The 13,898-nt window shown below is 39.3% G+C and overlaps 1 protein-coding gene across 1 annotated transcript; it reads right to left on the bottom strand.

The window, feature by feature from the left end:
* Positions 1–6,483: 6,483 nt before the first annotated feature.
* LOC133124181 (ras-related protein Rab-9A-like) lies at positions 6,484–12,888 on the bottom strand. The gene is made up of 3 exons (XM_061235147.1): positions 12,681–12,888; positions 9,713–9,745; positions 6,484–8,433 (listed from the first exon to the last, which is right to left on the bottom strand). The coding sequence occupies exon 3, from the start codon at positions 8,408–8,410 to the stop codon at positions 7,805–7,807; it is 606 nt and encodes a 201-aa protein (XP_061091131.1). The 5' UTR covers positions 8,411–8,433; positions 9,713–9,745; positions 12,681–12,888; the 3' UTR covers positions 6,484–7,804.
* Between the last annotated feature and the right edge of the window lie 1,010 nt (positions 12,889–13,898).

Genomic DNA, 13,898 nt, shown 5'->3' with positions numbered 1-13,898 from the left:
AACACGTCCCTCCAAGAAATTAACACCAGCTTGAAGGAAATCTGCAAGGCACTTTTGCGTCCTCAACAATAAAGTGTTATGTTGTCAGTATTGTGTGATGTCTGTGTTTATCCTGGGAAAACACGTATTTACTACAAGATAATCAAGCTACTCTCTTTTACTCTGATAATTAAATATAGCCTATTTGTATACATTTTAAAGAGCATGACCTGAAAATGAACTGAGGTAGCCTACTGAAACAGGATGTTGTATGTAAATATAAAACAAAATACAAATGAAACTAACTTTTTGCAAAGCTTGTCGGCCTAAAATGTGCACAGCTTATTCAGTCTTAGCAACACTTACCTTAAAATTGCTCTACAAGTCGCTGGCGTGTCTGTCTAGCAGCCGCATTTTGAGGCCCAAGAGCTGGTTCCGGAGGCAGTCGTTCCTCTGTATTGGGGACTTCAGGCAGGGGAAGGCCCTGTTTAATGGCCACATTGTGCAGGACACAGCAGGCTAATATTATTTTGCACACCTTCACGGGTGCATAAAGAAGGGTACCACCTTTATTGTCCAGGCAGATCCATCTTGCCTTCAAGACCCCGTTTGTGCGCTCCACAACGGCCTGAGTAGCAGTGTGTGCCTCACAGATCAGTTGCACATTAACAGAATGAAAGTTTTTCCGGTTTATGTAAGCAAATGCATCACAAAGAATGTGTAATCTATTGAGTTGATTTTCATAGATAATTCACAATCATGAACCTAATCTGGATCTTAAACCTGCTAATTGCCAACTAATTTAACTAAATGTATTATATTTTTAATTGTCATGTTCATATCACGTGTTTCAAAGGCATCTGCGTATTGTTTACATAACAGAGCGCAATATGAATAAAAACGTAAATTTCCAATAGTGACAAGCATTATTTATGTGCATTCTTGAATTTACACAAGCACTACGCGTGGTCAGCAGCAGGTGTAGATTTTGTTAGTAGCTACGAAAAGATCGGAGCTACTAAAATATTGATGAATGCCAAAAACCCGTAAATTTCCCTCTACTCGCATTTTACACACAAATTCGTTCAGCTCACGTTTCATGAATGAGACCCATTGTGTTTATCTTTAAGAGTTCTCTCTCTCGCTTCCGACGATAATAAAACGCCGGTGAAAACCGGCATTAGCTCTACCTCGTGTGTCCATCCCTTCTGTCCACCCAGGGGTGTGTCACAGCGTGGGACAGTTGATTATTCCAGGGTTTCTTAACCTCTATCCTGGAGACTGAGTGTGTATGCTGGTTTTCACATTCTTCCATAGTTTGTCCCCATAAACTGATAACAGCACAGGTTTGGCTCGTTGCCATTTGCTTTGTATTTGGACCCTTCATTTTCCACAGATGGTTTAGTTCCAGCGTCGAGGTGTTCACACTTTTAGCAGTTTTCAGCGGTCAATAATTCAGCCAATTAAAAAGCCATATAGCACACGAATAAGAAACTTATCTGACTAATTAGGGATGCATATATGGGACATTAATTCTTTATGGCATGCATAGAGATGTCTGACATAAAATGGAATATAGAGGGAAAATGAACCACCCAAAGGTCGTAAAAATGTCTAATTATGGACAATTAAGAGCCTATTACAATTCAAGGGTTGCAGTTATGGTTCTAATGAAAATCAGTGTACAATGGTGGCCAATCAGAGAAACCATGACTTAATCCACCACAAAGGGGACATGGAGAATAACTGGCCCCCTTTCTGCAGAAGAGACGGACAGGTTGATGGATGATGAGCTGTGTAGAGGCACAACATAGTTGAAAAGTTGATCTAGATGAAAATCTGAACTTGTTGACCAAGTGGGAGTTGATGGAGATGGCAGTGCGCAAACCAAAAGTTTCAGAAAATGAATTTGAGAACATAAAATCTTTGGTTTTATCGTTTATATTCCTAACTGAATATTTAATATACATATATACATGCACTCCAACAACCATTTTGCTTACAGACAACCAATAGCACATATCTTTGCCTACCAAGGGCTCATTTACCAGAAATAACCAGAAGCTAATTGATGGAGATCTCTAGGGAAACATCACAGAGATCAAAACGTTGATTTTAACTTTCAACTAAAGTTAAGTAATTTACACATATTGTTGTGGGAGTGATTTTAACTGTTTTTATGGGGGGGGGGGGGGCTGTGCTATTGGGAGCTTATGGACTGTCTCTGCAAGGCCAGGAAACAATGTGTGTATTTATCTTTCATGTGGTGAACGATTCCTGATCTTAATCAAGTATGCATCTTCTACTCTCTTGAATGTGTATTGGGATTTGAAAGAGGAGGAGTGAGTGGGTGGAGTGGAGGGGGCCGTGGTCAGCACTGTGCATTCTCCCTTTAATGAAGCCCTGTTGCTAAGGATGTGCGAAGCCTCCTGATCTCAGTTCCATTCACAGACAGGAAGAGCATTGTAGGCCACGCTGGGGGAGTGAAGTCCTGGCACTGTGCCCTCAGTAAAGAAGGGCCCCCTCAGTCTCCTGACACCCCCCCCCCCCCAACACACACACACACACACACCATTTGAGTCTCTTTCCCAGCACTGTCTGGAAATCCAACCACTTCCAACAGACAGCATTAACAGGCACTAAGCATCTCAGTTCTCCTGTTCACTCCCTCTAGGACCACATCAAGGAATAGATATGTGGCAGTGCTCCAGTACTTTCCTTTCCCTCTTCTATATGTCACCTTATGCACATTGTTCCAATATTCAATAGATAGATGTCCTCACATCAGTAGTTTTAATAACAACAACAACATTAAAACAACTGTCCTAATATATCCTTGCAGCTTCACAGCATAGTTCAGACAAATTTTATATTTAAAAAATCTAATGAATACAATTTAGTAGTTCATCTTCACCTCTTACACTCTTGTTTTTCTTTTTTTTGTAGGCTTTTATCTGAATCCTTAGTCTCAAATTTGAAGTAGATGTTTGTCAACAATCATATGGCAGTGGTAAAACGCATTGCAATTTCACTCAAGAAATGAAGAATGGAATAAGCTGTTACAGAGTTAATGATATGCGTTGCCCAGCAGCTGGAGTGTCTTATCATAGGCTTTCTTTGTTTCTCATGTTTTTGATTAACTTGTTATGCATGCCTTGACCAAACCAGATTATTCTTCTCTGAAACTATAAAGGAGCACAGAAGTGCTACTTTGGACCTAAAAGTCCTTTCCAGATAGCTGCACACCAGTGACATCTGCAGGACATTGAAGATAACAGATTAGGCTGTGGGTAAATCTATTTAACAAGATTTTGATAGACGTTTTTTATATATATAGTACATAAGAACGTGATGAATACATTTGCATAGAATAATAACATGTCCAGTAAAAACAACTGGAGAATTTAAGAGATTGCAAATTAATTGTTTAATGTCACCATTCTCTTTCTGCTGAATGATTACTCTTCCTTGCAGCTCTCTGTTCCTTACCGCAGACTTCTTTTAACTGCGCTTACTGCAGCAAGTAAGACAACAACTCAGTAATGGTTTACCCCAAACTTCAAACTTACCACTCATGACTACCTGAGCATCTCATATATTATACTACTCATGCTAAATCTTCAACTAGGTTACAAGGGGCAAAGAGTAAAACTATCATGGCATGGACAAGTATTATTGAGGGAGCTATTATAAACCCCAGTGTTGCCACTCAACTGAACTCAAATAAAAAAATTGTTCTTTTAAGAGCTGATTTAACCTTGCATTTGAGGAACAGTGGAAGTGTAATTCCTCACAAATGTAGTCAGGAAAAGGCCATTTGGCTGCCAGTCAGCAGACCACAATCCAGGTTTGAACATGTGATGTCTATTAATCAGTAAAACAATACTTTTTTTGTCCCTGATGGGAAATTTGTCTGAGCTATGATTGTAATCGGTAGTTCTGCTGTCGCTTTTAAACTTTAAACTTTTAAAAGCTATGCAATTGTGGTGAGCAGAGGTTTTCAAGGAGACCTCAAAAACCAGACTTGAGAGACAACAGTGCTCCACCATTACAATATTCCCAAAAGGTGTTAATTTACAAGAGTGCAGAAGTGATCTTTCCTAGTTAATCAGGAAATACTGATCTCCAAACCCATAGTCCGTATTTCAGTTTCTTGCTGAATATTATTTTCTGCTGGCAGCTGTTAAACAGCAAAAACTCTTGTGCCTGTTTGAGGAAATACCAAAGTCTGCTGTCTCTGGTTGAGTCATTTAGGGTCTGAAAATAAGCATTTCCACATTAACCATGAAAAATTACATCCCTTGTAACAAAATGTTTGTCACAAATGCTAGCAGTGTAGAGGGTGCATCACAGCAATTTGCAGGTATTTTCCATGTGTAAATGCCCAATGAAATCCACTACACTGATGTAGTCAGTAGACTACACAGTATAACCATAATTATCCTGAGAGATTCCATGAAGCTTCACACCTCCACAGCAGCCTGGGAGATTTTCCATGCGTTTTATACTTTTGCAATCTCCACAGCCTCTGTATGCACTCTTGTCCAAAGCACAGGGTGTCGCCAGCTTCTTGTTCTCACAGTGCAATGCAAAGCTCGTTCAGGCAAGAGTCAGCGGAGAACGCTTCATGTACAGCTTTAGCAATCAAAATATGGGTACCAATGGGGATCGCAAAGAGATGTGGATCCTAGCTGAATGAACCCATTGTAAGTTCATAACCCTGTGTGCGGCTGCTGCCAATTATGCATCACCCTGCAAGCCTGCTAGCCACAGTTAGCACTGGCAAGGTGGGAAATTGAACCGTGAAGCCCATCCATGCACAAGAACAGAGCCATAACCAGATGAGCTACCCTGCAGCCAGAGATGATCCCCTTTGATGAAAATGTCTCAGGCCAGTAGTTCCCAACCCGGTTCCAGGAAATCTACCATCCTGAAGGTTTTCACTCCAAACCTCAATAAACAGCAAGATATCTTATTGAGCTGGTAATTAGTTTTGCTGTTGAAAGTTTTGCATGCCACAGAAACACTGTAGAATATTTATTTAAATATACTGACATGTTATAAATAATATTGCAATCATTATACTAAAATGATACGGATACAATGTATACAAATATACTTTAGATATATTATGCAACTGTGAAATACATTTTCCAAAAAGTCCAAATATTTATTATATATTACAATAAATTACATTTCTGTAAAGACTGGGGCACACTACTGTATAATCTGGCCAATTTTGTGATCCAAGTCACCGTGGATTACATGGGTTTCTGAGAGATCCCAGGTTGTGAGAGAAGGGACTCTATTGTGAGTATAAACGTTAAGTGTTTAATGCTCCGTCTTGGCCCAATCATCAAACACATTGTCACCCATCAAGATAAACCCATTCCAAAAAACCTCTTTGCAGATTTTATTGCTTGCTAAAAATCTGGTCACGTGGCTTGTTAAAAGAATGTATGTTCTTTTACACGTGTACTCCAGCACATTGGATTTGAAATGAAACAATGGATATGAGGTTAAAGTGCACTTTAATTTGAGGATATCTACATCCTTTTTTATATATTGTGCCCCCATTTTAGGGGACCAAAGGTAACTGGACAGTTTCCTTCTCAGCTGTTACTGATTAGTCAGGCATGTTCAATCACTTCCTGAGTGTAAGTATAAGAAAGCTTTTAGCATCTAGTCTTAATTCTAGGATTCTGATTACCATTGGAGTCTGTTATTGCCATTTGAGGCTGACAGTTCAAATGAAAGACAAGGAAGCTTTTATGAGGCTGATAAATAAGAAAAAAGTCAGAGATATAGGCCAAACAAAAGGCTTACTGAAACAAACTGTTTGGAACATCATTAAGAAGAGAGCACGTGTGTACACAGGAACACTGCCATGCTGTGAGATGAAGCACTGTCCAATGAGTTTGATTTTGAATTGAACTTGAACAGATACTTGCGTACACTTCCGAATTGATTTGGCTGGTGCGAAATCATCAACGAAGGCAAGTGAGCCAGTACCTGCGTCAGCCATACATGCTTTGGTTCTTAGGCAGACCCTTTAGCCTCCAGAGTGCTCTTGCAATCACTTAAATCACTTAAAAGTGAATCTGGGTCTCATCTGTCCACAAGACCTTTTTCCAGAACTCTGCAAGCTTTTTCAGATACTACTTAGCAAACTGTATCCTGTTCATCCCATGTTTGCAGCTAATTAATGGTTTCCATGTTGCAGTGTAGCCTCTGTAGATTGGTTTTCTTTTGTGTACAGTAGTTACTGACACATCCATGCCTGCCTTGTGAAGACTGTTTCTGATCTGCCGGTGTTTGTGGGTTTTTATTCATTATGGAAAATTCTACAGACAACAACTGTAGAAGTATTCCTTAGCCTAGCAGCCCCTTTGCAATTACTGAGCACATTAGCTCTCTCGTTCTTCTCGAATATATGCAGTTTATTATAACAGCAAAGACACTGAACTGAATGTCATCGAGTCTTAGTCAAGAATCATTCGTGGATATTGCTCCATTGACAGATTTTATTTCATGCAAAATCTGTTAGTGTTAGCACACAAATGATTTGACACAGATTTATGTGGATTGAGCAGAGCTACAGCAAATCAATTTAAACAATGTAAACAAATTAATAAATACAACAGATTAATTTGCAATTCATGAAACAGTCGTGAAAGCTAGCAACATATAAATACATATAAAGAAGAAAAAATAAATGTATAATTTTGTTCCAAAAAGAAAATGCTAATAAAGTGTCAGGATTTATAGGAGCATTTAAAATGTTATTCAGTAATGCAAAATAAATGCGTATGTTATAATGGAAATTATTGCATTTATATTTACAGATTTAAAACCTGGAAGCCTAAGAGCACAGGTTGAGGAATAAACTCAACATAAACTCAACATTTATAATGAAACAAGCTATCCTCTCTTCAGGAGAGTTTTATACAATATAAATATCTCATAATTAAGTGCAATTGCAATTTTAAGAAATCTTGTACAAATAGCCTATTAGTGGTCACTTTAAAAGCAGACTTTATTGTGCACCTGTTCATCATGTTTTTTGCAGTAAAGGTTTACACCAGAATTTTACAAATAATATTAGAAATATTCTAATAAACTAAACTAAAATAAACTGAATTGTGCTTCTGCCTCAACCATCTCTCGCCTCTTGTGCCACAGCAGAAGCACTGTAAGGTCAGTAACAAACATACCAAATGCAAGGCCTGCAGTTATACCCCATGTGCATTTACTATTGCTAAACAATACATGACCTTCAGAATCAGACTCCTGGTAGTAAAGCTGATGTTATTCATAGAAAGATACTTCTACATGAGGTCTAAGAAATAAACATGAAGACATTATAAAGGGCTTAATCATGTTCTTTATACTATAAATTATGAAAAGTCTATATTTTATGTTTGCACCATCCACCTTAAATTCTATGTAAACTGATTGCTGTTAAAAATCTTAAACAAAGTGTATATATTGCAAGTGTAAAAACACTTTCAAAATTCGGAAGTCCTAGCTTGAATTATTTAGTTAACCCTTTCAGTCCTTTTCAGAGTGCACTCTTCACCTTATACCTTTTCAACCAATCAAATTGACTGCTATACTATTGTTTTGAGTCCCCATTAAAACCCTACAAAACTTCCAATTCTGTCAACCAAAGCAAAAACCCCTTGGGATTCAGGTGGAGCCAATTCATATTGGGCTTGGGACTGAAAGGGCTAACAGCATCAAAGTTCTCTCTTTACACAATCTGTATGCTAGTATACCCGTGAACGCAACTGGAAAGCCCGCAGGAATCCGCAATGCTCCCCGTTCAGCAGCAGGTGGCGCCAGAGCGGGGCTTCCTTCGTAGGTCGACGGTCCCCGTGGCGACATGGTGCTCGGGCTTGTCGTCGGCGGCCAGCACGCGGCGGGCCACCTCCTCGAAGGCCTGGGCCACGTTGGTGGCGTCCTTGGCGCTGGTCTCGTAGTAGGGATGGCCCCCGTTCTCCAGGCACCAGCGCCGGGCATCCTCAGAGGCCACCTGCCGCTCGCCCACGTCCAGCTTGTTGCCCAGCACCACGAAGGGGAAGCCGTCAGGCTCCTTCACGTCGGCGTAGTACGCAAACTCCTTCTTCCAGTTGTCCAGGTTGCAGAAGCTCTGGCTGTCGTCCACGCTGAAGGTGAGCAGGCAGCAGTCTGAGCCCCGGTAGAAGGGGGTTCTCAGGCTGCGGAATCGCTCCTGGCCAGCCGTGTCCCAGATCTGCATGGTGACCGGGCGGCCCTCCACCTCCAGGTCCTTGTTGAGGAACTCCACGCCGATGGTGTGGAAGAGGTGCGAGTCGAACTTGTTAGAGACGTAGCGGTTCATGAGGGAGCTCTTGCCCACCCCGCCATCCCCCAGCAAGATCACCTTCAGCAGGACCGACTTGGCCGCCATTGGCCGAACTTCCAGGATACCACCTGGAGGAAAGAGCAGAGGCTGATGCACTAAAGTGGTCTGCCTGAGCTCCAAATCAGCTCCCTTCTCCCTGATACTGCAGAACCCTTTCTGTCTGCCATCGATAGTTAACCTCCAGCAGTCAGGTTATCCCTTCTGGGATAAGGCTTAAGGTATAGGGTACCATCTTAACAACTGAAAAACATCAGCATGTTATCAAATTTGTAGTTTTATCAATTGTTAAAAAATTTATATTTTTGCATTGACATATTATATGTTATCATAAACATTTGAAGAAGGTTGGGTTTGCAATGTTACAACGACTTTTATGTCGATCACATTATTCACATTATTAGCCTGGCAAATCTATAGCTATATCAATTTCTATTGGCTAGCTAATATTTCATTTCATCCCTTTAAATTTGTATAACTTGGTAGAAGAATGAAAGAATGAAATGGGATGTGACCTAAAGATGAGAGTTGAGTCACTCTGTCCACTCTATCCTCTGTTCTAAGAAGAGAAACTATTTTCTCACTTCAAGATACATTTCTGTCAGCAATCTGTAGCTAGTTCTAGCACTCATCTTAACTATTTATTAGAAGCCTTTAGGTATTACGCGTTCATCCACCGTATAAAGCTTATATATATTTTCTATACATATGAATTTATACAGTTAATCAGTTTTTCTCAAGGTGCAATAGCAGTATGGTTACAAGGCCAGTTCCCTGACTAACATGCTACAACAGCATCAACAGAATGCAGAAAAAGTGATCAATGAAGCAAGGCTATGCTCACTATTGCATCCAGATGACTTTGGTTAAACGAATTAAAAAGAATATTATTACACTCTTTTTAATACAAACCAGTATTACTCTCAAAAAATTTTATTTATTTCAATTCACCCAATATGAATAAAGATATGTAGACCAGGAGTTTTGGGGTTTCAATTATAAAGCATCGAGGACCTTTTTTAAAACTTATTCATGACTGATCACATGATTTGGCAATTGGGTCACAAGTTCTAAATATGCATGCATCATTATATATTATTATTTTATTCAATTTTAAAACTTATGAGCTAGGATTATTGTTCATTTAATCATATCATCTGTCTGGAATGCCTTACACATACTGCATAACAATGGGACCAAACGTAGCATGATTCTCATTAAATCTCTGAACAGAGCAACTGTTAAAGGTTCCTGTCACAGCTCTCCTTTTTGCCAACAAAATTAAATTAAAAAGAGTCTGTCTCAGACCAGTGTTGAAAAAGTACAATAAATGGCTAGCTACATCCTTACCTCTATTGTTCTCTGGAAATCATCATGCACTACCTGGAAGAAAAACAGTTACAAGTTAGCGCATTAACACCGATATAGCTTTCAGAGATATAGCTTAATAGTGAAACTATTCTAAAGACTAAAGACTCATTTTCTCAATTGTCATTGAATAATACAGCAGTATTAAGGTATAGGGTACCATCTTAACAACTGAAAAACATCAGCATGTTATCAAATTTGTAGTTTTATCAATTGTTAAAAAAATCCTATTTTTGCATTGACATATTATGTTATCATAAACATTTGAAGAAGGTTGGGTTTGCAATGTTACAACGACTTTTATGGTTTTGCATGTCGATCACATTATTCACATTATTAGCCTGGCAAATCTATAGCTATATCAATTTCTTTTGGCTAGCTAATATTTCATTTCATCCCTTTAAATTTGTATAACTTGGTAGAAGAATGAAAGGATTTCACAGTCAACATTATAAAAGGTTTCCGAATGATCATGAATGCCAAATCCCATGCACAGTACACAGCTACAGCCTATGCACAGAAATGGATTCAACTATGAATGAGATTTGAGTGTATTATGTTTCTGTTGTATGTATTATTATTCCAAATAACACACATAATATAATTATTTACACAGACTTGAACCAATGACTGACATCATTGTTTTTGCCGTTATTAAGTAGAGGGACAAACCACTCTGAAATGACTGGGTGAATCTTGGTCTTGATATAATTTTTCATTACTCATCTCTTTTTAATGCTAACAAACACTTGGATAATGGCATTAGCTCAGGTGGTAAGAGCAGTTGCCTAGCAGTTGGATGGTTGCCAGCTTGATCCCGCCCTGGGCATGTTGAAGTGTCCCTGAGCAAGACACCTAACCCCCAAATGCTCCTGACGAGCTGGTTGGTGCCTTGCATGGCAGCCAATCGCCGTTGGATTGTGAGTGTGTGTATGGATGTGTGGGTGAATGAGAAGCATCAATTGTACAGCGCTTTGGATAAAGGCGCTATATAAATGCCAACCATTTACCATTCATGCACTTCCACAAGAAGCACAGCAAGGGCTTTGTCTTTTATTACAGGGAGCACTGATGCCTGATGAGTGGTGTCTCCCGTATTCTCCCCATCACGCACTGTTTTTGCTGCCTACGGTCACTCGCTGCCAGGCGTCTCACAGCACGCATTTGTGACAGTGAAACAGTCTTGAACAGCCCAGTTTCATGGTATTAACAAGTAGAATAAATGCACTGTTGTGAATGAATAGAATGGACTGCCTGATTTTGAACAAGTAGCCTACATTCAGGTTGGAACTGTAAAATGGCTTTTTAGCCCCATCGCCCAACCCCTAACACGAAAAGCCTTTGGCCGTTTGTGGCATTCTATTACCAAGCATATAGGTCTTCACCAAAAAGTAGTTTGAATGAAACAGTAATTTAATTGATTGAGAGGAAATTAAACAATAATTGAATTGATTTAAGAGGAATGATATATGCATTAACTGTTTTACACAGCGAAATAAATAATTGGTTTAGCATGTTTGAAGCTTAATGCTTCTGAGCATTACGGGAATTCCCAAAACAAATAATCCTACAACTGAGATCTCATTAGAACATTCCTTGACTTCTTTCCTAATTTCCAGTGGCCTACCTTTAGCCCCTTTTGTGAATGGCTTGATTTTGCTTGGCTGGTTGAACTTATGTGACTTCATCGGGTGGGGGACAACAAGGTTTTACTCTGGGAATTTGGCCATTCAATTCAATACATGCCAATATTTAAAAATCCATAAAATATTTTATGAAACTCATTTCTGCAAACTCCACTACATTCTTGAAGACCACAGCCCCTGTTCTTCATTCAATGGATTCTATGCATTTTACTGGGATGAGAAAAAAAAATCTTTCCCTAGGGGATACCACACTGACGCCATCACCCTGTGCAAGGAACCTAGGCGTGGTGATGGACAGCAGACTGTCCCTCTCTGAGAACATTGCGGCGGTGACCCGGTCATGCAATGGAATCTATGCATGTTTTTCTGTTGGAATCTGGAATTTTGGGATTGCTCTTACCCTAAATAGCAATGTAGACGCGCGTTAAATTGTATGTGCAGATGACTTGACAGATGGCCTGACCGCAGTCAAACTTTATGAGGGGCCGTCGAAGCCATATTTCAAACTTTGTTTGCATATACGCAGGTAAAGCAGGCAAGCACTTACACATACACATACATGCATACTCATGGGTATGGCTCTTCACTCACACACATGCATATGAAATACACACACACAAGCGAAACACTCGCAAGTGCACGTGAGACACTTTTATTTAAAGTAACGTCAAACATACGGAAGTGTTTCGCATCTTGTTTCGCCAGTGTATGTGTAATTGTAGCCTAACGTTATCACTATCAAAATAAACAATTCTTAAGTGTCATCAGTTAACGCAGCTAGCAAATGATAACAGGCTAGATAAATTATCTAGGTTCCCAGCAATATTTACAAAGTAAGTTTAAGCTTGGCTCATTACTTTAATTTAGAATCTGACAGCGACGATTAAAACACTCGGTTTGGGAAAAGCACAACGAAGGACCATTACCAATAACTGCGCAATAATATCCGTACATCTAAATAACGAACTGTACGAGTTACCAAGCGACAGATTACGTTGCCACAGTAAAGAAAATTGAACTGGCTACTGCTAGCTAGCTAGTTACCACACTTCAGCAATACAAACAAGCTCGTGCTAGGTAAGCAAGCGAGCTGGATTTGTGTGCAAATGGAGTAACTAACGTTATCTGTAGATTAGGCTCACATACTAGCACGACATTTTAAATGACATTCATGGTGCCTACACAGTTAATAGGCAATATAGCATTAGCTTGATAAACCAGCGCTAACGAGCTAAGCTAATGATGTCTGGAGTTCCAATAACGTAGTGCCACACTACGACCACCAATTGAGAAACGTGCCCTACCTTTTGTTGGTTATTGAGGTATTACTGTTATGACAGTACAGTTGTATTGCCGCTGTTGGTATTTAACGCCTTTATCTTGTTCAGTTCCTGCGTTTCTTTGTAGTTCTTCATTGCGCTGTTGCTAGACGAGTGCACTTAGACACTGACTCTCATGTGACCATCACCACAAATCCATTCTGAATCCAGATCCAGTAGCAGTTAAGGAAGTAGCCCTACGGCTGCAGGAAGGAGCTGGATAGCGCACCGTACAATTAATTCCATAATTATAGCTACATACATGGATACTACTTTTATGAAATGAAGCCAATTCATATACAACGTGCTTTAATTTCTACACGGTGGAACCAACATGAGTACCAGTACTTTTAAAGAATCACAAATAATCTGTGAACGGTTTATCTTTAACTTTGCTTTGTCCAGATCATAAATCTAAAAATTATTGTACTACACAGCGCCAAATCAAGAAAAATAATTGTCCCAGGCATTCAGCTCACTGATTATGCACTTGGAGTGCATTCACCAGATTGACTCATTAAGTTGGTGCAATATGAAATATAAAGGGGCTCACTGTAAATCCACATAGGGTGCATTAAGGTCTTCAAAACAAAACAAGACAAATTCACAACAAATACATGTAATTGTCCATTTAAATCACACTTAAAAATATGAAATAGCACAATTATTTAAAAGAAGACAAACTGTCATGCAGCAATGAGAAAAGATCCATGTGAAATAAAGGATAACATCTGACGGAAAAAACAAACAAACAAACAAACCCCCTAAACACTTGCTTGAAAATGATGTACCAAAAAAATTAAATGGTTTCTATTCCTGAACCCTTGAAGTTGTCTGTGGATTTCCAAACAGTTGGTGAGGTCCCCCCAAGCTTGTTTTGCTAGCCCATGTTACAAAATAAGGACACAGCATGACCTAGCAAAATAGTTTAAACAGATAATATGATGACATATGTTAATACCTGAGCTTTTAAATGATATATTGTGTGACCATAATTAATTAACCTTGGGAAAAAGGAATGAATAAACCATGGGTTTGAGATATCATATTAAATCCGAGTTTCTTTCTGTCTAGAATGAGAAAGGGAGATGTAATGCATTGTGATCTCAACAACACATTCAAAGACATTAATCCTGGGCTGTTAAAGTAAATAAATTATACATTTGCATTGTTGTATTGGCAGTGTTCATACAGTATGGAATG

This window comes from Conger conger, chromosome 3, assembly GCF_963514075.1.
Source record: "Conger conger chromosome 3, fConCon1.1, whole genome shotgun sequence".
Lineage (NCBI taxonomy): Eukaryota > Metazoa > Chordata > Actinopteri > Anguilliformes > Congridae > Conger > Conger conger.
This window is presented reverse-complemented; position numbering and strand designations above follow the sequence as displayed.

Excerpts from the sequence above, each read along its gene's own strand:
- LOC133124181 (XM_061235147.1), bottom strand. The coding sequence starts at position 8,410 with ATGGCGGCCAAGTCGGTCCTGCTGAAGGTGATCTTGCTGGGGGATGGC.